Source organism: Lepidochelys kempii, chromosome 7 (genome assembly GCF_965140285.1).
Source record: "Lepidochelys kempii isolate rLepKem1 chromosome 7, rLepKem1.hap1, whole genome shotgun sequence".
Lineage (NCBI taxonomy): Eukaryota > Metazoa > Chordata > Testudines > Cheloniidae > Lepidochelys > Lepidochelys kempii.
In genome coordinates this window covers 43,594,988-43,617,952 of record NC_136386.1, presented here as the reverse complement: position 1 = coordinate 43,617,952, position 22,965 = coordinate 43,594,988, and the positions used below count along the sequence as shown (strand labels likewise).

At 42.7% G+C, this 22,965-nt stretch overlaps 1 protein-coding gene across 4 annotated transcripts in view; it reads left to right on the top strand.

Moving 5' to 3' along the window:
- Positions 1 to 22,965, top strand: part of STAB1 (stabilin 1) — a 100,554-nt gene that overhangs the window by 16,182 nt on the left and 61,407 nt on the right. For all 4 annotated transcript variants that reach the window (XM_073352441.2, XM_073352442.2, XM_073352440.2 and 1 more), the window contains 12 exons: positions 1,574 to 1,701; positions 3,888 to 3,979; positions 5,910 to 6,038; positions 8,380 to 8,526; positions 11,258 to 11,320; positions 12,449 to 12,562; positions 13,025 to 13,078; positions 16,182 to 16,262; positions 16,579 to 16,737; positions 18,360 to 18,422; positions 21,094 to 21,195; positions 22,868 to 22,954. In XM_073352441.2, the coding sequence (XP_073208542.1) occupies positions 1,574 to 1,701; positions 3,888 to 3,979; positions 5,910 to 6,038; positions 8,380 to 8,526; positions 11,258 to 11,320; positions 12,449 to 12,562; positions 13,025 to 13,078; positions 16,182 to 16,262; positions 16,579 to 16,737; positions 18,360 to 18,422; positions 21,094 to 21,195; positions 22,868 to 22,954 (1,219 nt within the window). The remainder of the gene's footprint in view (positions 1 to 1,573; positions 1,702 to 3,887; positions 3,980 to 5,909; positions 6,039 to 8,379; positions 8,527 to 11,257; positions 11,321 to 12,448; positions 12,563 to 13,024; positions 13,079 to 16,181; positions 16,263 to 16,578; positions 16,738 to 18,359; positions 18,423 to 21,093; positions 21,196 to 22,867; positions 22,955 to 22,965) is intronic.

The window sequence follows — 22,965 nt, the reverse complement described above, 5'->3', positions numbered from 1 at the left end:
TCAGACTGAGATTCCAAGTAGCTGCCGCCTGATTGCTGCAAAGCTGTGTGAACTAGGACAGAGATTTTCACATGCAGATAAGCTTTGTTGCAAAACTCATTAGCCTGCCTGGGGCCTCAATATGCCTAGAGCTGGCTCTTGGAAAACACTGGGCAGTCTGTTTGGACCAGTGGAGCTGGAAATCCACTGAGATGAGTAGAAGTTGAGGGCTCTGGGACATGGCATTAGAAAAACAACATTCCCTAGATTGGCACTAATACCTTGGATGTGAAGCATGGCCTCAAGTGCTCAGATACTAAACAGCTCGATAGCTAGGCCTTGAGTAGGACTGGAAAACTCCAAAGGGAATCTCAGGGCCATCAGGAAGTGCTGAGGGTAGTTCATTAGATGGTGCTCTTTCTTCTGAGTCAGTCCTGAACCCTGGGCTGCAGCATGGTACAAGGGGCAGCTCAGCTGCTGCATTTGGAAGAGATGTAAATCCAAGGTCCTGACCGGCTGTGGCTGTTCAGATTCACCGGTGACAGGTGTAGCCAAGAGTGTTTTATCCCACATGTACCTGGTGAGATGGGTGTGACTTCATCTCTTGGCTACTGACATTGCAGCTGTGGCCCACTGCTGCATCTTTCACCCCGAGGTGAAATTATTGTCACACGCTCTATGTGAACGACACCTGGAGACTATCTGAAAACTGAAGCTGGTGCCGAATGAGGCCACTTGCTCATTTTTATCAGTTTCAGTATATCAACTTGCTGTTCATGACACGGTGGTTAAAAGGCCCGAGTCCTGTCTACACTAATACACTATTGCTACCGCCAGTGCAGCTGCACTGTTGTTGGAAAACTAAATGCCCTAATACAGTCAAAGCCTCACCAAAAGCACCGCCCGTCAGTGCTCTCTAACTTGCACTGGCTGCCTATAAGCTTCTGGGTGGAGTTTAAGTTGTTGGTTTTCACTTGTAAATTCCTAATGGTTTGGGTTCTGCGCAGGGTAAGAAACCACCTCTCCCCTATGTATTACGGTCCTGGTTGTGATCAGTGGCAGCACTCCCCTGGATTTAAACAAGGAGCATCAGGCAGGGCGCAGTCCATGAAGGATGTTCAGCTTTGGAATTCACTCCCCACTTCCCCCTTGGTTCACTAGAGCTTAGATTTATTAACCTTCTGCACATCCTGCAGAGCCCATCCTTTCTGTCTGGCATTTGGAAGTTGTAGGTTAATGAGTGTCAAATACTCTTTTTTTTTTTTTAAAGGAGTATTTCATATTCTCAGTATAATGGGTATCTTGTTTAATGTGCAGTTCCCAGGTAGCATCTTCAGATACAAAATATTGCAACATTGTGTTTTTGGATTGCTAATTCTATTTCATCCGGAGGGGGGTGGATCTGATCTGATGGGTCTCATCAATCTCTCCACTTCCTATGTTGTTCCTCCCTGCTATTTATTTAGGTTTTAACAGATTAGTGTGTAGTCAAAGTCTCTAGTCTGTATGAACGGATCACATCCAGACTTTATCAAGCCTACCAAGAACCATTTTTGTAATGACTATTATTTCTCACTCATATCTTATTCTTTAGCTGTGTCTGCAAAGATGGGGAGATTGGAGATGGGAGAAGTTGCTACAAAAATCTCATGAGTGAGATCTCTCAGCTGAATACTCGAGGAAGATGGTATAAGAAATTAAGCAGTGCAAACAAAATGTTTGGTAATGCTCTTCTGAATTATTTTGGGGAATGGAGCTAAGATGGGGCTTGGGTGCTGCCAGTGAATGGTTAAGATTCGAAAGAAAACTGAGATGTCTAATGTTATATGAAAAGATAAGACAGTGTCAAGGAATCTACATCTGAACTCTTCCTGCATGATGGGGCTCTTGCCAGCTCTGCGCGTGTTAACAAACCACAGAGATGATTCCTGTGTGAGAGGTATTAGTGCTGATTGACAGCCCTAGTGACTGAGGTCCTCTGTCCATGAAGCAGGTGAAGCGTAGACCTTGGTGGCATAAGCTTCACCACATCAGTCCATCAACACGCCTCAACCAGCCGGGACTACTTAGATGGTTGTTCATACTTCATTACTCTTTCATTCCTTGGGCTCTTTGTTAAGATGTCCAAAAGTGGTACAAATAATGATAGAGGCTTTGTGCTGTGGATACTTGTTTGCTAAGACTTGATGGAGATCCACCTCCTTGATTTCACGTAGGCCACCAAACAACCCACAGACAGTAGGCTAGATTTGAGCTGGCACTGTAGAGATGAAAGGCTTCCACTTTTTGTGCACTTTGGCACTCCTTAATTAAGTCAGAGCTCTGCACACATGGGAGGTGTAGTAGTAAGATTTTATGTTTGTATTTTGTATAATTTAAAATAAAAAATAAAGAATAATAATGTAGCATGTACTAAATGTGTTAGTGTATGATTTGATCATATCCTGCCAGCCACCCTTTCCGAAAGCAAAAAGGAATGGCCTAATGGGCCATTGGTAAAGATGCATCAGGCCAGAATCTGTGTCTGAGCTGATTTCAAGGCAGTAACAGACCTTTTAGGGTCACCACTTCGTTGTAGGTTTAGTATTTTAAAATAAGTAAAAGAATGCAATGATTGTTTTCTCTTGCATTGCAATTTGATGTTCCTGTTCAAATGCTCTGTGTAAATCAATTCTGTTTTGTGTGTGAATGAGAAATGTATGTTTGTTAAAAAAATAAGTGTAAAGGCCATCACCTGACCAAATGTTCTTTAAAAAAAAAAAAAAAAAAAAAGGACAAATGTAAGGGCGCCAAAAGATTGCAACATGCCCCTATTATATTAAAATGTCAAAGGAGGGCAAATTAACTAGTCTAAAAATAAAACAGGCACCTTTCAATAAAAGCAAAATAGCTGTAATCAAAATCAGCATTGAATAACTCCCTAAAAAACGGAATAAAAATAAAGAAAACAATTTAAAAAAACAAGCACTCATCAAACAACAATTAATTACAACATGATGGTGCAAAACTCATTGGTCCCAATAAAAAAAAATCACTATATAAATAGTGGGCCTTGCCATAAAACTTTGGGTTCATCCTGCCAAGACTTCCCCGAAGCATCATATTGCAACCGACAAAACCCAGCTCCTACCTACCCGACATCAACGTAGCTGGCCACTAAATTAATCTGAACTCTAAACTGGTAACTATAACATCGACTGGTGGAACTCTGTGTGTGTGTAAGTAAATGCATATGCTAATTGTTGTATTTCCAATAAATGTGGCATATTGCCTTTTCCCCTGAAAAAGATCCTGGGTGCTTCTTATAAGCATGGCGGGGAGGGGAAGAATGTGTTAATGCAATGTGAAGGCTGCACATTTAGGCCCCAACCTGGCAAAAGCTCGTTTTTGTACAAACTTTCCTAAATAGTTTGTGCAGGTGGGCACTTGGATTCTGATCCCAAGCCCACTGAAGTCAGCGGAAAAACTCTCATCAATGCCACTGGGGTTTGGATCAGGCCCTTAAAGAATTCATGCAATGAAGTCTAACTATGTCCAGAAGTGACTCATCTTTGTGCAGAGACCATGAAAGTTCAACCCTACACATCAGAAAGTTATAAGCATGTGAAAACTGAGACTTAGTGTTGAAACTGTTCTGCAAGGTTAGGCCTTGATCTAAAACCCACTGAAGGTAACAGAAAGACTTAACTCTTAACTAATAACTTTCACTGCCAAGCTAGCATTGTGATATCCCACTACCAATCCCCTGATCCATCCAGTTCCCCATAAATTCACTCTGGTCACTCACTTTAGGCTGAAGACACAGGGATGTGTTAACCCCTCCTTCCCCAACAAGAGGAAAAATAAAACTGGTAATTTATGTTGTTCTGTATGCTTGGTAACTGTTTTGGGGTTTTGTTTTTTAACAGCTTCAGGGTGTTCTTTGGCACTGACAAAATATGGGCCTTTCACAGTCTTTGTGCCAAGCCTTCAACCGTATAGTGAAAGAACTGACTTCAACGTAAGTGTCACCCCCTTTTAGTAACCTCACTTCTTCAAGCTTTGAGTTCTGTAGTCTTTTTAAAGAGTAGCTGACCTGTCAGAGAGAAACTTTAGAATGCATTATGTTTAGAAACAATTCCACAGAGATACAATTCAGACTCTAGCTGAGATTAATTTTAATGGGAGATGCTAAATCCCCTGTGTTGCTTTGCAAATCTCAACTTCCCTCTCTTTCTTTTCTCCTTTCTTTATTAATAGACATTTTTTACCGCTGAACATGATTATGAATCTGTTAGCTCTTGCTTGCTCTAATCTGTTTGAAAACCTCTGCTTGTGACACAGTGATAATTCTCAGCACTTTGTATGCCTTTTACTTTTTAAGGCCAGGATTATCAAAAGCACTCAGCAGTGGCTTAATTCTCCTCCCATTAACATCAGTGACTGAGTGCTTTTTAAAATCCCACCATAAACCATTTCTAAAAATATGAATGACTCCTCAGCCCTTGTGATATTAAGTATTGACTAGAGATGGGCTTGAGCAGAACCTGGGATCCAAACTTTGAGGGATTCAGAATCCCAACCCAGATCTGAATGTTGCAAATGTCTCTTGTAAAGACAAAAGGTTGAACAAAAACTCTGCATCCAAAACTCCTCCAGACTCTGCCGTATTTGTTACCTACATCCAGGTTTTGCGTCTTGGGGCCATCTCTTAGTATGATGCTCCTTTTAATGACGGAGAAGCCCAGGTGTTGACTTGCTCAAAGCAATGGGTTTCAGAGCCCAGATGAGAGCTCAGCAGTCCCTAATTCCCAGTCCTGTGCTGTAGTAGACCATGCAAATCCCTTTCGTGCTACCATTTTAAATGTTTTATGAAATTGTATTCATTTTCACATTTGTCACAAATGCAACCAAACCAACCATAAAACAGATGGAAACACTTGTATGCCATTTCCCCTGTAGAATGGAAAACTCTGCCAAACATGATCAGACAGGAGGTACACATGCAGGTTATTCAGCAAACATTTAAAACAAGCTAAGCCAGCTTTCTGCTTGTTACCTTAGAACACTCAGAAACAAGGATGAAGTACCTTTAAAAAATACTCCAAAACTGGCTTGTTGGACTGTGTCAGAAATGTAATTCCTACACATACAGCATAACAAAAATAACCATGCGATCAGGGAAACTTAAAAAAATATATAATGTACTTAGCAAGTCCTTGATAAAACTGTGTGGGCCACATTGTACTGTGTATTGGTGAGCAGAAGTTTCCTTGTGAAACATTGGATGTGGAATTTGGATGGAGGGGCAGTCTTATAACTTGTCCAAATCCAATAGGTTTCTCTCTAAATAAGCCCCTTAAAATCACTTGCTTTTGGATCAGACTCTTATTCTTGCTCATGCACACACAAATAGCTTCAACCAGAAGTTATTGGCTTGTTGCAGGAATCACTGGGTAAGAGTCTATGGCCTATATTATGCAGAAAGTCAGACTAGATCATCCTAATGGTACCTTCTGACCTTAAAATATATAAACCTGTGAAAATACTCTACTGCTGCTGTAAAAGGCTTCTAAGGGCCTGTCTACATGTGAAAGTTAATTTGGGTAAATTAGGGCGTGAATTTTAAAGTGGATTAACTATTCCCAATTAACTCCATGTGTGGATGCAAGTAGATTAAACTAATTCAGGGTAAGGCACTGATCTGGAATGAAAGCATCTGCACATGGAGTTAGTCAGGTATAGCTATTCTGGAATAACTCTCTGTGTAGATGAGCACTGATTTGAATATAAATTAGGAAATGCCTTCACTTTCTGATCCGGAATGTATATGTAAAGTATTTTTCTATGTGTATTAGACTGGAAAGACAGCTGAAACTATGTACAAGCTTTTTTATTTTTTTTTGGAAGGCATATCAGTTCTCCCTGTGTTCTGATTTATTTCCATAAAGGACACAATTGCCCAGCATTTATGCAAAATGCATATAATTCCTGGTCAGCATTTGGTGGAAGATATGGTCAAGATCAAGACGCTGTGGACGTTGTCTGGGCATCAGCTCACGTTTAATGATCAGATAAAGGTATCACAACATCGTACTAGGTACCAGGTTGCCGTTTTCACATGGTACGGGGACAAAGGTGTAAAGCTGTATCCCTGACACACTTTCATGCCAGAATCCTTTCTTCTTTATTCTGCCGCATTTTGACCAGTTTAGGACTTTGTTTGTTCCATAATGTAATAATCAAATCACAGAGTAGATGACCTATTATGTCTTCTATTACATCTCCGTGTCAATACAAGATGGATTGTTCCCTACCTGCCGTTTGTTCTATATGCTATGCATCCAGTTTTAAATAACCCAAGCAATGAACCTTCCCCTACTTTCCCTCAGAGACCAATATTCAGCATAAATTATGCTTTGCTTAGGATACTCTGTTTCATCCAGTTACTCCTAGATATACCCCCAAACAATTTTTTCTGGCCTCTTTAGCTTTTCTCCTTCAGAAACTTATACTTGGAAAAGGTACTTCCCCTTATTTGTTTTTAGCTACATCTTCATATTACAGTCTCTTAATCTTTCCTTGTAAGTCTACCCCAACCCCTTTGTGATAATTTTTGCTGCTTTTCTCTGAAGCTTTTCTCTATCTATATTGTCCTTGAATTGAGATGCCTAGAACAGTGTGTTGTCTAGGAGATGAGGTCTCACTAGTTTTGTATATAGTATAGGGAAACTACAGCCTGCCTGGTTCTGGATTATAGCAGATCCTAACAACACCCCTCGCACCAGACTCTGTGATGTGCTTCCTGAGAGGCACAGTACAGAAGGCCTAGCTAGGCAGGGGGGGAAGGGTGTCTTTCAGCGTCAGTTAGAGCAACCCCAGAGGCTGACAGTACTCCCAGTAGCCCAACCTGCTGCCTATGGGCTGTTGTGCAGCCCAGAATTTCTCTTGTCTCTCACCATCCTGGGCCTGGCTCCCAGCGTGCCCCTTTGCAAGAGTCTGCAAGCAGAACATACACCAGATGTGCATATTCCCTCAGGGGCAGCTCTCTTTTATTGCCCCTGTGCACTGTGAGGGTGGCATAAAGTAGGTGGAAGGGTCAGAATCTGGCCCCTAATCTTGAAAATAGTCATTGTTTTTTTTAAATAATCTGCATATCTGGTAAAAGAGACGCCTTCCCCTGTTATCAACAGTGTACAGAATACATGTGTCCCTGCTGGTAAAAGCAGTAAGTCTGCCTTCAGAATGCTTGTCCTGTGGGCTAGTAGCTGACAAATTCTGAACATTTTCCCTTCCAGTCAGCCTTTTTCACTGTACAAAATAGATTTTAATGATTCTGCTCTAGTATCTGGGATTTTTTAGCGGGGGAAGGCAGGGTGAGGCCACGTTTGGTTTGTTTCCCCCCATCCATTGTCCTCTCTTCATCCTGCACCTTTGCATTGTGGACTTGCACAGCTGGCCAAGGGACATCAGTATGTTTCCTCTCCCAATTTCCCAGCCTTGACCTTGGTTCTGGGCTTTGATATATGCAGGGTTCACAGAAGGGCAAAGCGGCATTGGGGGCTGTGGAATCTGAGCTGTGCTTTACAAGGATAGTTTTTTTTGTTTACTCAGCAGTCGTTGATCTGGAAAGTCTTCCCTTCCCCTTCCTTAGTTGTGTCCAAAGCTCTTAATAGTGTGAACAGAAGTTCAGAGCTGGGAGGAGCTATTCAAGAAATGTACAATGAAAAAAACAGGAGAATTTGCCTGTGCCTGTTTGGTGTTGGACATGACATTTCTGAATGACCCTGGAGCGTTAAATTGCACTTTATACTCAGTGCGGTATCTGTAGGCATTGTTTGTAGGAAGAATATACACCAGTAGTAGTAATTTGTAGTAAGATGAGACTGATTGCTTTGGCCATATTTCAGTGACCTTTCTCTGGCATCTGGGGCAAATGAAGGTGATAGCCAGGTCTCATGTTCCAAAGATGCCCCTAGATCCTGCTGCTCCCATGCCCAGTAACATGCAAGCAGGTACAGAGTCCCTCCTCACGCTGCTCGATCCAGGCTACGGCATGTTTCTGCTGAACTCATCCTTGTATGATGTACAGCTGTGCCCTGACCAGAAGTCTAGTTCTAAACTGGGGCAAGTCTAATTCTGAACTTCATGGCTTGATCCCATCTTGGTAATGGGGTTTAACCAGACCTCCAGATCCAAACAGCCCACAACTCAAAGATTGTGTCCAAGTATCACAGCTTGGACCGGTCCCTAATATGATCTTTATACATCTTTTCCCTAGTAACCCCAGGTAAGCTCATGGCCATGGCCATATTGTTTCACCGAAGCAGGAATTGAATCAAATGAAGTTTTACAGATATATACTCAGAGATCCCTTTGATATATTTTTCATAATGAAATAATCCTTTATTATTATCCCAGTCCTACAGCAAGAGCTTTAGGTATCAAGACCTGCCAGGGGTATTGTATACCGTCATTCAGTCGAACATACCAGCATCCAATGGAATTATACATATTGTTAACACTCTAAGGAAAACAACCAGCTTTCACAACCTTGGAAATCCACAGGTACATTGAACATTCCTTTCTCTTCTGTCCTTTGAAGGATATGATGATACACCATTTACAGAAATCTAGTCCAAAGGTTAATCATCTTAAATCAATGAGGCATTTGTTTCATGTATAATGTTATATATTTTGTTTTCTGTTTCTGACTAATCCAATTCACTCGGTTTCAGAGCACCGTTAAGAAGTAGCAACAATCACTCCAAGAGCTGGTTGCAGACTCAGGAGTGAGGGTTGTGCTGGCTTTTGTATAACTAGAGAATTTTAACCTCAGCAGTATAAGTTCCCTAATAATGGATGAGATAGAAACCAAGTTATGCAAAATGAGTGAAAGTTTTTCAACAAATATTAAAACCAAGATTTTTTTTTCAGAAGGGGCAATTCTGTCCCCATCACATTTCACTTTCCCATTATATAAATGGCGGTGTTTGCATTGAAAGCGTGCCCCCCAAAAAGGAAATATTACAAATTTTGATTTTTACATTTTGAAGCCACTCTTGTAAGGAAGGGGCTGTCTTTTGGTTAAGGTTTTGGACTGACGTTCTAGAGTTCTGGGTTCAATTCTTAGTACTGCCACAGACGTTTTCTCCCCTAGCTGGGAGCAGTATTTTTGCTGCAGCCGTTGCACGTATGCCTGTGTATGTTTATATTGTGTTCATAGACAAAGAACTGAATTCTTCACTGCCCTGCACCTTGTGTACCCATTTACACCCTTGCCAAGTAGATGTAAAATGCTGCCACTCTGCTTTGGTAGTGTTTGGGTAGCAACCTACGCTCAGTTTGCACTGATGTAAATGATTCACATAGGGTGCAGGGCAGTGCAGAATCATGCCCATAGAAAATGTGAGTATCCTATTTTACAAAGTGGCTAGACTAGAAAGCAGTAATATGTACAAATATCTTGCTTTCAGCTCCTCTCACTGTCACATTGGTTGTATAGAGCCCTGTGGCTTTATACAGGGTCCATTGTCTCCTTCATTGATATTTAAGAATATCCCTGCATTGCCACTTAAGTTACTTCTTTTCATTTTCTTGTGTACTGTAGCAGAGTTTAAAGAGTACAGTAGTAAAAAACAGAGCCTTGTAACCTGATCTAGCTCTCACTGAAATCAGTGAGAGCTGAACTGAGTCTTACATACACAGGTGCTCAGCTGCCTCATGGAATAAGCATGTTATATGTTCCTAGACACATGGATAAATGCGTGGTAGCTCTGTGCTAACAGCTCTCACTGCTACTTAGCATGCAATTAACCTGATAGTAGGGCTGACCCAGCACCCTTTCCTTGGCACATACACCTACCAGCTCCTCAGATAAAACTGTGGCATCAACCACAGGAGCCCCTGCTGCAGCATGCTTGATGAAACCTGGAGAGATCAAGGATTGGGGGTATCCATTAAAGCTGAGATGGTGCAAGAACCATGCTTCGAAAGGAGGGGTTTTTTTTTTCATCCCCACACCCTCATGAATGGAAACCAGGAGCCCTGAGAGAGTGCAGTGTCAATTATTGCCCTGTCAGGAGCAGAAGGCACAGGAGGACCATGATAATACTGGTACCTAGTGTCATGGTCCTACTGTGATAAGCACTGCCTTACTGCAGCTGGTAGATCTGGCCAGCCTGCACCCAAGCAGCGGGGTTCAAAAGTGGTGCCATTCTGTATGCTGCAGAGCATGGAAAGACACTGCTTTGTCTGAGACTGCAGGACACAGAGCTTTCTCAGCAGATGATCTTTTTCCATGCACCTTTGGACACCTCCTTCCCATTGTGACACCGTGCCATGAAGAATAATGATGACATGAGTTATTTTCTGCGGTGTTATCTCTAGAAACATGTTTGTATCAGCCCTGGTTGTTGGTTGTGCAGCACTTTCTGCTGACCAGTGTGCTAATTCCAGGAACTTTCACAGGGCAGTAATCCTGTGAAAGGGACACTCTTTCAGTATAGGCTTTGACTTTCTGGAATGCCATCAATTATTATTTAGTAGCTGTATTCCCGTAGAGCATAGGAGCCACAGTCATGCCCCAGGACCCCATTGTGTTAAGTGCTGTACAAACACAAAACCAAATCTGGGTTATCTTTTTCCTTGCACATTGTCCTTTCTGTCTTTGAATTTTTTGGTGTTTTAAAAAAAGCACTATAACTGTTATCCATACAACAAAAATGTCCGCATAGACAGCCCTACCAAAACAAAGGGCACTGGTTTTTCTTCATGTTTTCAGGTGTGTGCATGCATATGATGATTTTCCCCTGCTTTGGGTCTATCTGCTCTGTTCTCATATGCAGGTCGTATAGAGGGAACTTGTTTTCAAAATACAGGAGAGCAGGATTCTTGTGCACTGCCATTCACTGCCTACGTACAAGAACGGAGCTGATTTTGGTTTAGCTGGGAAAAGCATGTGGTTCTATCTTTGCAGCACTGATGACCACATGTTAGCTCCCACTAAGGTCAGTCTCCAAAAGACTGAAAGTGGGAGCTACAAATGTGCATGGTGCCTCTGAAGACTGGGTTTGTTGTGTGTAAGAGTGAATCTCAGATCTAAATTACATCAGTCTAGGTTGCTGTTGAGTCAACCAGGTATGGCAGATTTTTTAAAAATACAATGGGAACTACAGTATTCTATGACTTCTCTAGCGCACAGCTTGCAAGTTTTGAAACAAAGGGCTCTCTAGTTCCTGCCCTGACCTCACTTGAATCCCATCCATTCTTTCCCCTTCCCTTTTATCTCTACTTGCAGAAAACCATCGGGGAGATCCTTGCTTCAATGGAGATCTTCAGTCGATTTGAAACTATCCTGGAGGTGAGAGTGTTTGTCTGCCCCTCAGGACAGTGCTGTGGGGGGGACTGTGAACGTTTGCTGTGTTACGGCTGTAGCATTCTCTCAGGAAACGGGGTAGCTGTTTGCACTGAAAAACTGCATTTAAAAAAAATAGCTTCAGTAGCTTGACTTTCTGTAGTTGACATTTTTGCAATGTCACCACTTTTATTTTGCTTCCTTTATAAGAAAACTTAGTGTAGGTGAAAAGTGCTGGATTGACATCCTGGGGACAAAAGTCTTCTCTTTATCCATAGAACAGGTACAGCACAGTCAGCTACAGTTCAAGCTTCCCCACCAGTGCACTTCACACCTGAACCAAAGGGGGCCACATCTAGGAGAGAGAAGAGAGTAGATTCTCCATGGTTCATTCAGTCCATGGCCTCTCTGCTGTGACTGCTCATGAAAGCCTTGATTGTGTTGTGGATACCTGCCCACTAGGAACTGGATTGAAGCCACTGTTGCTTTTCATACAGATACTTAAACACAAATAGCCTTAAGATGATAATCCCCTGAGGCCCTTGTCCCTGAGCCAGGTTTGACCTGATGGCCCAAGGGAAATGTTCCATATCCTGTTGTTGGTCCCCTGAGCTGTCCACCCCCCCTGTAGTGTTACACTCTGAAATGTTTTGCAGCATTCCTGTTTTCAGGGAACCATTCCATCAGTTACTGTTCATTTGCAAAATGTATTAAACACATCTTGGAATATAGCTTTGATTCTATTTTTCTCACTCTAGTTGTATTCAGATAGAGGGGTTAGTCTATGTATATGTATTCTTGTTTGTGTAAAACCTGCAATGGGAAAGCACTAGTGAAATACCAGTTGCTTACAGGAGCTCTGTTTAAACTGTTATGACTGTTTTCTGCCAATAGCTTTTTTGGCTCAGCTGTTTTGCTAGGGCAGGTTCCTGTCTGTCTATATTAGGACTTTATGCTGCTGCCCATCACAGCAGAACTTGACCATTTTCAGTATACGTTTATTAGCAGTAGCAAAGTCCCTAGCGGACTACAGGGCCTTTCTGAATTTTCTCCCTTTCTTACAGCCCATCTTTCACTAACTCATCCTTGTTTTAGACTAAAAAGTTTCATTCCACTGCTGTTTAACATTTGCAGAACTGTGGCCTGCCTTCAATACTGGATGGACCAGGACCCTTCACTGTGTTTGTGCCAAGCAACAATGGAGTGGATAAGTTAAGAGATGGGAGGCTTATTTATCTTTTTACAGAGGTGAGATTTCATCAGTGTTTTGGATGAATTCCTCTTGTGGCATTAGGTTTCATGAGATGGGCTTGTGTCAAAGGGAGTATGATCAGTTAGGAGATTAAAATGGTACTGGGAAACTCAGAATTTAATGTAAAGACACGAATGTGTGTGATGAGCCTATCTCAGCTGGAAGTTGCTCTTTCCATATTTGAGCAAAGTATGTTCCAGTTCCTGTAATACTCCAGAAGGAAGCTCTGGTTTTCATGCTGATGTGACCAGCAATGGCAATCATATCACAAGTTCGGTTATATTGTTAAATGCAGTTTTTTAAAAAATTACCTTTCAAGTAAAGATACTGTAAAAATCCACGTACGTTTCAAATTCACTGGTTACCAGAATGCTTCATTTCCGTTCCCTCTTCTTTGTGCCAAATGCCGAGAGAGAGCATCTATTTATTGTCGTCATTCTCTCCATTTCCCTCCCTAGGGGATAAATAAGCTTCAGGAGCTTGTGAAGCATCATATCTACACTGCAGCAGCGGTAAGGCATCTTAGTTTCCAGTGTATTGGAGTCCTTTGGGCCAGCATATAATTAAACACTGACTTGCGTTCAGTTCTTCAGTGTCCCTCTAGCTACCTCTTCATTGCTTAGGCTTCCCACAGAGGAAGAGTGAGAGAGATGTGACAGAGGCCCTGAGACAGCAAAGCATTTAAGCATGTGAGTCATCCCACTGACTTCAATGGGTCTACTCACATGCTTGAAGTTAATCGTGTCTAAGTGCTTGGCTGGATCAGGGCCCTAATGATAAAGCCCTTAGTTTCTTGGGTGGGCGGGTGGGGGGTGTGTGTGTGTTTTCTTTAACATTTTATCATTAAAATGAAAATATTACTCCACAAAACCTATGAGAGACGAAATGCTTGGTTTTTTCCTTTATTTTCAAAAGGTTAATTAGGAGTTTCCAAAGTTTGCCATTAAGGTTTATAAATGAGGCAATGTTAAGAGCAACATGTTTGTCCCTTTTGGACCAAATTCACCCGTGGTGTTAAATGCATTGAAATCAGTGGATTCATACTGTGGTGTAATGCATTCCCTTGTGTAGTCTAATATTTCCAAAAAGATCCAAGTTTTTTTTTCTCTTCTGTTCTAGATGTGTTCACATATAATGTGGGACTTGTGCAAGGTGTCAGATTGCCAGTCCGGGAGCCCTCTGTCCACATAAATGGTAGAGCACAGATAGTGGCGAGTCCACTCCAACGTGTCTCAGTCTTGACCTGGAGGGAGTTCAGCCTTCATGCCCACTTAGTTTATAGATTAGGCATATTTGCTGAGATTGCCAACAAAGGAACCAGTTAATACCAGTTTTGTTAATGGCTTTTGTGCTATGGACACCTACCCACTAGAAACTGGACTGAGATCCACCAAACTCATTGCACCTAGGCCACTGAATGACTGCCAGTCTCTGGTAACTTTTTGACCATTCTGAATAATGGATATTGGCAACCAGTGTTTGAACCATCCAGTCATCCAGGCTCAAAATATCTGATTTTATTTAAATATTAAATAAAAAAAAAGTTAAAGAATAAATATATTCATTCTTCTTTTTAAAAAACCGGACTGTTTTAAAATTAAATTTGAAATTATTGCTACCTATATTAAGGCCTAAATTTACTATAATCTTTAAAAATAATTATAATAATAAAAAATGCTATATTAATAAGCCCTCCTCAAATTGTAATGGGTTAAAGGGAGCTGTTTTTTAAATTATATTTAGAATCAGTGGGTAGCCATCTTTAATTTTTTACGCTGGCTCAGGCTTTATAAGTATGACACAGTGTCATGTATTGTATTAAGCATCTATATAATTTTCAGTCTTTACAATGGAGCAAATGCTGGTATTTACATTTTTCTAAATGTCAGTTGAGGAAACTGATTGGGACTTGAAAAAGCTTCTTTTCCTCTTCCAATCTATGAGTAAAACAACATGGGAGAAGATTAGATCTACTGGTTCTAAAAACATGCAGGACATGATGTCCAGAAATAATCAGTTCAATTCACTAGCTAACTTAGTTTTAAGACCAAAACATTCTCATAAATTTATTTTTCTGATGTATCCAGCACATTTAGGAGAGTTTAACTAATAAAAAACAATTTTAAAATGCTGGTTTTATGGATTTTTAAATTAATTTCAATTTCCATCCAAATGCAGCATGAGACAAATCACAAGCAAAAAGTTAACCATCTAGAAGATAGGAAATTCATCACTTTCTGACATAATAAAAATGTATAAATTAAGATTCTAAATAACAGTATAATTGCTTAAATAAATGTGTATTAGTTATAGTGTTACCTTTCAGGTTAGCAAGAAGAAGGACCAGATTTAGTGAAAAGGCTGTATTTAGTTCCAATATAGAGCTTACATGGTGCACAGACCTTGTGCTAGTGCTCTGCACAGGGGTGAATTTCACCTGGTGAGAACATACAAATGTGACCCCCTTTTGTGTTTTGCTGCTGTTGTTTTTTTTGTCCAGCACAACTAACACCCATATTTCATCAGCTCAGATAAGGCCTGGTCCAAAGCACAAACAAGTCAATGGGAGAATTTCCATTGACTTCACTGGCTTTTGATCAGTACTTAATTCCTTGATATGAGTTTACTTTTAGTTGTCTGATCCTGCAGACACAAAAAGTGTTGATTTGTATCATAGGTGAGCTGTTAACATGAGGTTCTTAGCTACCTCCCTTTATTCTCTACTTTTTATAAACCTGTCCATGTTAAGAACAGAACTGTGAAAACTACAACCATTTTCCAACATGATTTGTGCTACAGTAGCCTGGTCTCTCTGTTCAGGGAAGACCATTGTTGTTATGTTTTGCAAACATGCTCTAGACTAGTGGTTCTCAACCAGCGGTATGTATACCCCAGGGGGTACTCAGAGGTCTTCCGGGGGTACATCAGCTCATCTAGATATTTGCCTAGTTTTACAACAGGCTACATAAAAATCACTAGCAAAGTCAGTACAAACTAAAATTTCATACAGACAATGACAGGTTTATACTGCTCTATATACTACACACTGAAATGTAAGTACAATATTTGTATTCCAGTTGATTTATAATTATAAGGTAAAAATGAGAAAGTCAGCAATTTTTCAGTAAGTGTGCTGTGACACTTCTGTATTTTTATGTTTGATTTTGTAAGCAAGTAATTTTCAAGTGAGGTGAAACTTGGGGTACTCAAGACAAATCAGACTCCTGAAAGGGGTACAGTAGTCCAGAAAGGTTGAGTCTGGCCCAAGCGCAACCCCCCCCTCCCAGCAGCACCCACAAAGGTGCCCCCCCTGCGCCCCTCCCCACGCCCCAAGGTTTTGTCAGGCGTATTTATAGTTTGTCATGGACAGGTCACAGGCCATGATTTTTTGTTTATTACCCGTGACCTGTCAATGACTTTTACTAAAAATACCCATGACTAAACTGTAGCCTTAGTCATGTGTGTATTTTGCAGAGGAAAGTTTAAATATTAAAGTCAACTCTTCAAAGCTGGTTTAGGGAGAGAATTTGTAGTGATTCTGAAATACATACAACTCTCTCTCCTCCTCCAGTTTGTTTTTCATAGCATTGTCTCCTTTTTGTATATATATTTCAGGTGACTGTGGAGAAACTGACAACGATGCCACAGATTATAACCATGGCAAACCAGATACTGACTGTCAATATCAGTGAGGATGTAAGCACCACATGCTAGAGATGGGCTGAAACCAAAGTCGAAATATAAACACTCAAAGCTTTGAAAAAGTTTGGTTCTGGAACAGGACTTTATGACTCAGGCAAACTCTGCTAAGTCCTCTGCTTAGTAAAGTAGATTTATTTAAATCTACTGTGCATTCTCCCCTCCTGTCTTCCACTAGGAAAAATGGATATTGTGTGGCTGATATTGAAGAGACTGCGTATTGTAATTTACCAGCATGTCTCCTTACGTTGTTTAAGAGTGGGAATGACTTAGGGTATTGATTTTGTTTTGTTTTGGGGGTTTTTTGGAACAGGGGAGAATTCTGTTGGATGATTCTGGCATTCCCTTGATCAAGAGGGACATTGTGGCGTCAAATGGAATCATTCATACCTTGGATGGCATCTTCATTCCCCCTTCGATAATCCCCATTCTGCCACAGAGGTGCAATGAAGAACAGCACAAAATCATAGCAGTAAGTCAAGTTTTTCCATTCTTTTCCCCAGTGGGTGCTACAGACAAACCTCAGATTCTAATTGAGCACAGAAGGTATGTCTGTGTATTCTCACACTGTGAATTAAATTCACCCACACTATGAACCCTGGTGCTAGACTGCCTCCAGAGCTAGCCAGTGTACGTGCTGTGAGTATTTCTTCTGCTAACACTTCCACACGACTTTGCTGGGAAGTCAGCTGTTTTCTCTTAGGAATTTGTTTTTGACAAAAGACTTAGAGCAGCACTTTTTCCCTCCTACCCAAGATATCCATGATTCAGAAAGGAGTTTAGCTCCTCAGAGGGCTGCTATTTGGGAATTGTTTGACATGCAATCCTTCCTGTTTATACCAGAGCTGCCAACCAGTTTGATAATGCCTGATCACCTGGCTCTGAACTTGTCTCCTATTAGTTTGGACTGGGAAGCCGAATCGTTTTTATTTCTTTATGTAAACTAAATCTTTTGAAATGCCCTGTGGCTTTGCAATGCCTTCTGATGGCACTTTTTCAAAGAGGCTGGCTGCTGTCCCATTGAAGTCACAGCAGGAGCACATAAAGATGTAGCAAGTGCTGTATGGAATGCTGATCCTACAATGAAAGGCATGCATCCCCCTCCTCCCACACAGCAAACCTCTCCAGCAGCCTTCATTTTAGTCCCAAATTCCCTACGTTCCACACAAATTTGGTGCCCCGTCACTTCTATTGTTGAAAATTATTTACATCTGAAATGAAGACTCTCTGCACTGAGGCTACAGAAAGAGTCGTTTACACTGAAGGAAGGAAAGGAGTACTTGTGGCACCTTAGAGACTAACAAATTTATTTGAGCCTAAGCTTTCGTGAGCTACAGCTCACTTCATCGGAATGCTGTAGCTCACGAAAGCTTATGCTCAAATAAATTTGTTAGTCTCTAAGGTGCCACAAGTACTCCTTTTCTTTTTGCGAATACAGACTAACATGGCTGCTACTCTGAAAACTGAAGGAAGGAGTTTCACAAAAGATTAAATTTCCTGCATGAATAGGTTTTTTGTGCCCCTTATTCTGCGTGTTTTTCACATACACTGTCCCGCATTTGGGCCAGAGCTGGTTCCTTCACAGAGCTCCACTGAAACCAGCGAGGCCCGTTACAGGTTTGAAGTCCACCTGTGTCCATTTCTGTGCTGGATTGAGGCCCCAGTAATAGCCCAGAAGTGATGTAAGAGTCCACAGTACTTCTGGGTGTTGTGAGACCTAAAGCATTAACTATAAAACACAGCTTCCAACACAGCTACAAACAATATCTATTAGCCAAAGGCCCGAGTGGTTTGTCCTCATCTCAGAGAGATGTACCTGCGTAACTCCCAGCACTTTGAGATGTGAGCAATACCCACAGAAATTATCTGGGAAACTTTTTTTCTTTAAATGAGAAACTCACCTTGTTCCTGAATCTTTACTTCTTAAAACTTCTTTGGTCATATTTCTTATTATGGCAAAAAAAAAAAAAGGTGTCAAAAGCAATATTTCTGCGTTGTTCTTCATGCATGAGCATAAAATGGGGTTATGTTTGAGTGTGTATAAATGTAAATACTTTTATGGGAAGGACTTTTCTTCTCTTGGTTTTATAACAGGGCTCTTGTGTTGATTGTGGGGCCTTGAACACCAGCGTTTGCCCTCCTCACAGCATAGAAATGGTAAATACCTTGTTGTTTATTTGTATTATAATAGCACCCATTGTGCTAGACACTGTACAGATACACAGTAAGAGTGCTGATAACTCAAAGAGCTTACAATCTAAATAGACAAGACAGACAACGGGTGGGAGTGGAAACTGAGGCACAGTGAGGGGAAGTGACTTGCTCAATGTCACACAGCAGGTCAGTGACAAAGCCAGGAGTGTAACCCAGGACTTCTTGGTCCTAGTCCAGGGCTTAATCCACTGGTCTATGCTGCCTCTGGTTCTGAAGTGTGCAGAACCTGATCACCGGAGTGACATGAAGCATTGTGTGTGTTAAGTGAAACTAGACTTCCAACACCCTGACTCCACCAGAGAGAACACCTTTCCCTACCAGTCGGATCTTGAAGCCCAGCCTTTGTCCTCCTGCCCTTTTCAACGTGCTAATCAACTGCCACTCAAAGGAATCACCAACCTTGATTCTACCAAAACCATGTTGCTGTTCCTCTAGTGTAGTGGTTTTCAAAGTTTGGGTTGCGACCCAGTACTGGGTCACGGAATGCAAGGCACTGGTTGCCTTGCTCAGCACCCAGGATCCCTGATAGCCGGCCAGTAAAAACTAGTAAAAACCTGTTCTGACACCACGCTGCACCCCTGAAGCAGCCAGCAGCAGGTTCAGCTCATAGGCAGGGGGGCCACGGGGCTCTGCGCACTGCCCCCGCCCCAAGCACTGGCAATACACTCCCATTGGCCGGGCGATGACTGTGGGCCTCCACCTAGGAGCCGGACTTGCTGGCTGCGCCTGCGCTGCTGACCAGGAGCCGCTGGAGGTAAGCCCATGCCCCAATCTCCTGCCCCAGCCCTGAGCCCCCTCCTGCATCCCAAACCCCTCATCCCCAGTCCTAGCCCAGAGCCCTGACCTCCTCCCACACCCCAAACACCTGTCCTAGCCCAGAGCCCCCTCCCACACCCTGAACCCCTCATTCCCGGCCCTAATCTGCAGCCCTCACCTCTTCACCCCAACTCTCTGCCCCAGCCCTGAGCCTCCTCCCACATCCCAAACCCCTCATCCCCAGCTCCGTTGGATCATGGGCATCAACAATTTTCTTCAATTGGGTCACCAGAAAAAAAGTTTGAAAACCACTGCTCTAGTGGGAATATGCACATGTTGTATCTTGGTCATTGGAAAGATGCAGCAAACCTGTTGTGCCTTGTCTAGTCACTTGTCTAGCCTGATTCTTGGTGGGTGCGACATAGCTCACTTTTGGTTCAGGCAGCCTGACTGGTACATGTTGAGTCTGCCAGGCTGAGGTGAGTCTGCACATGGCTCTGACAGGCAGAGTGGCTAGAGGTTGTCTGAAGCAGGTTGGAAGTGGTTGCTGATTGGGTGCCGCTGATGGGTGTTCCTGCCAGGTGAGGTCAGCTCTTCTTTTGTTGTTCAAAGTGGAGTTCGGTCCCATCAGATATGCTGTTGATTCCAGTGTTCTGAGGCACAAATTCATTCTGATTTCTACCTAGTCCCAGCTATGTGAATTATTTTGCTCCTAGCAGAGAAACAAATCCTGCAGTCCTTACTCAGTCCAGCTCTCACTAGAGTTAATTTTGCATGAGTTAAGGGTGTAAAACCAATCTCAGACTGGGCATGCCAAGAAAACAAGAAAAAAATATAGGGTGAGATATTCTAAAGACCCTATTTCTTTTAAAAAATGACTTGGGGACTTAATTATTTGCACAACTCTTGTCCTGATTTTTTAGGGCGCCAGCCATACTGAAAAGTTGAAAAACATTTGTTTTGAGTCGAACAAAACATTTTTTTCAACCTGAAACAAAACGTTTCCGTTTCGGTTTTGAACTGTTAGAACTTTTTAAAAAATAAAATTGTAGAAAATGTTACCCACAGTCTCCAGCAGCTATCGTCTTACTCCTGCTGTGAGACAGCAGCATCCCCTGCTTCCCGGCTGTGGACAAAGACCATCAGAAACGGTCATGCTGCTGTGGGCAGGTTTTGCTCCCAAGATTTAAAGTGCCTGGCTAAGATTTTCAAAACTAGTGAGTGATTTTCAGTGGCTTCATATTTAGGTGCCCACATTCTGAGACCTCAAAGGGGTCTGATTTTCAGAAAAGCCCCTTTTAGGTATCTCAACTTGGACATCTAAAAATGGGCCCCCACAAACTCACTAGTCACTTCTGAAAATCTTGGCCCTGAGTTTGCACTCTAACAGTAACTAGTGAAGTTAGAGGCATTGTGGGGCCAAGTTCATCCCCAGAACAACTCCTCTGAAGTCACTAGAGTTACCCCAGCAATTATTTCCACCTCTCAACTCTTTCTCTTTATGGGACTGGTAGCAAGTTAACTTGCTCCCATCATGTGCATTGTTGGCTTGTTAACCAAACAATAGAGAGACTTGTTTGTGACCCAGTTTTTAAGTACCTGCAGTGTTCTGCCCTAGCACAAGCTGTTTGATCAGAACAGATGGCCATCACTAGGGTCTGATTTATGGACTCTTGTGAGGCAGAGGAAGCAGTTGTATGCCTTTCAGTACAATAGGCTCTCCATAATGATATCTAGTTCACCTTGACACTCTCATGAACTTCCTCAGCTCAATGATATACAGTTACCCTTTGCAGCAAGGGGGAGGGGAAAAGCATGAACATAGCTGTTGTGCTGATGACTTGTTTCATTTCTGAAGGCTCAGGGGAACTATCCAAGTGAATGTGTCTATGTCCATGATCCATTAGGCTTCAACGTCCTGAAAAAGGGCTGTGCCAGGTACTGCAATCAAACCATTCTGGTAAGTGTGACGTATCGTATGCAAGGGCACATTTCAATTCAAGAGAGCTTAACTTGGCTTCTCCTGGCTTAGCTAGAGGAGAGTGTTTTGCCTTGAACCGGTTGGTTCCCAACTGGGGTACAAGTGGCCGGGGGGGCGGGGAAGTGCTCCCACACTAAAGGTATGTTTACCCTGCCGTCGGGAGGTGTGATTGCAGCATGTGTAGACGTACCCACGCAAGCTTTGAGCTACTCTAACGTGAGTAACAATAGCCGTGAAGCACAGGTGGTGGCACAGCTAGCTCCACTCACCCAGGCCCCTGGGTACATACTCAGGTCGGTGGCTACTTCCCATGCTACCGTGGCTTCACTGCTTTTGTCGCTGGCTCGTGCATGACAAAGCTAGCTCAGATATGTCTAAACCTGCTTCTGTCACATCTCCCACCTGCAGGATAGACATACCCTAAAGGTGTGGATATACTTCATGCCAGGGGTGTGATTCCCAGCTCAAGGAGACACAACCGCACTAGCACTGATCCAGTTAACATGCTAAAAATTGTGTACAGCTGCAGCCGCACAAGCAGTGGGAAGGGCTAGCTGCCCCCAGTGCACACCCAGATGAAGCCATAGATACGTACTCAGGGCAGCTAGCTTCTACTGCTCACGCTGCTGTGGCTATGCTATTTTTAGCATGCTAACTCAATCAGATCTAGTGCGAGTATGTCTCCTTGAGCTGAGAATCACACCTCCCACTCAGTGTCTATATCCTGTGTCCTGCCACTGGACTGGGGATGGACTGCACTAACTAGGGAAGTTCCCTCCTAGGGGTAAATATTCAGCAAAACACTTGAGGATTGATCTGTATGACTCCGCCGTTAAGTGCTGATGGAAGCTGCGTGGCTAAATCTACACGAGCCACCTTCAATGTGACAGGCTGAGGTGAAGGAAACATCGTAACAGAGAGCATGATGTTTATGACAGCTCCTCTTCTATCTCAGAGCCCCACACGTCTCTCAAAGGAAACAGAGTGCAGTTAGAGAGTGCACGTTAAGCTTGCAGAGTGATCGTATCCTGTTGCTGAAACTCTATCAGGTGTTTTGGGAAACAGCCTCGTCCTGGCTAGAGATGTCAAGCTGCTTGCAAGTGATCAGTCATCAGGGAGCCAAGAGTACACACTGACCTGTGTGCGTCTTGTGAAATGTTTGCCTTCTATTTGTTGTGCTTCTGTTAGCAAAGCATATCAGCTCCCTGGAGTGACCCAGCAGGAGCACTCGCCTTCCTAAACGATGCAGCTTTTGGCAGGGATGGACAAAGGGCAGCCATGGCTCAGAACAGTCAAAAACACAGGGCCCCAAAATCCAGCACATGGGCAGGAGGGGAAGGAAGTAGGTTTTGCTGGGGGGGGGGGGGAGAACCCTGGTTGGGTGCGGTAAGAGGGTATTGCTGGGGGGAAGATTGAGGTGTGGGGGATATTGGAGGCATAGTTCAGAATCCAGGTCAAATAGTCCTTTTGATTAATCCACTGCCACTGGAAGAACTGAATTTAACACTTGCAAATGGAGAACGGCAGACTTGTAGTCTGAGCACTGAGAGGAACAAGAGAAAGAGATCTGAGTTCAGACCAAATACGTGTTGTATGGTGTTTAATACACTAAGCTTCTCCACACGGTGTACCAATGTTATGTCTTTTTCAGAAACCTGGGTGCTGCAAAGGATTCTTTGGTCCTGACTGCACTCCATGCCCTGGTGGATTCTCCAATCCATGCTATGGCAGAGGGAATGTAAGTGCACC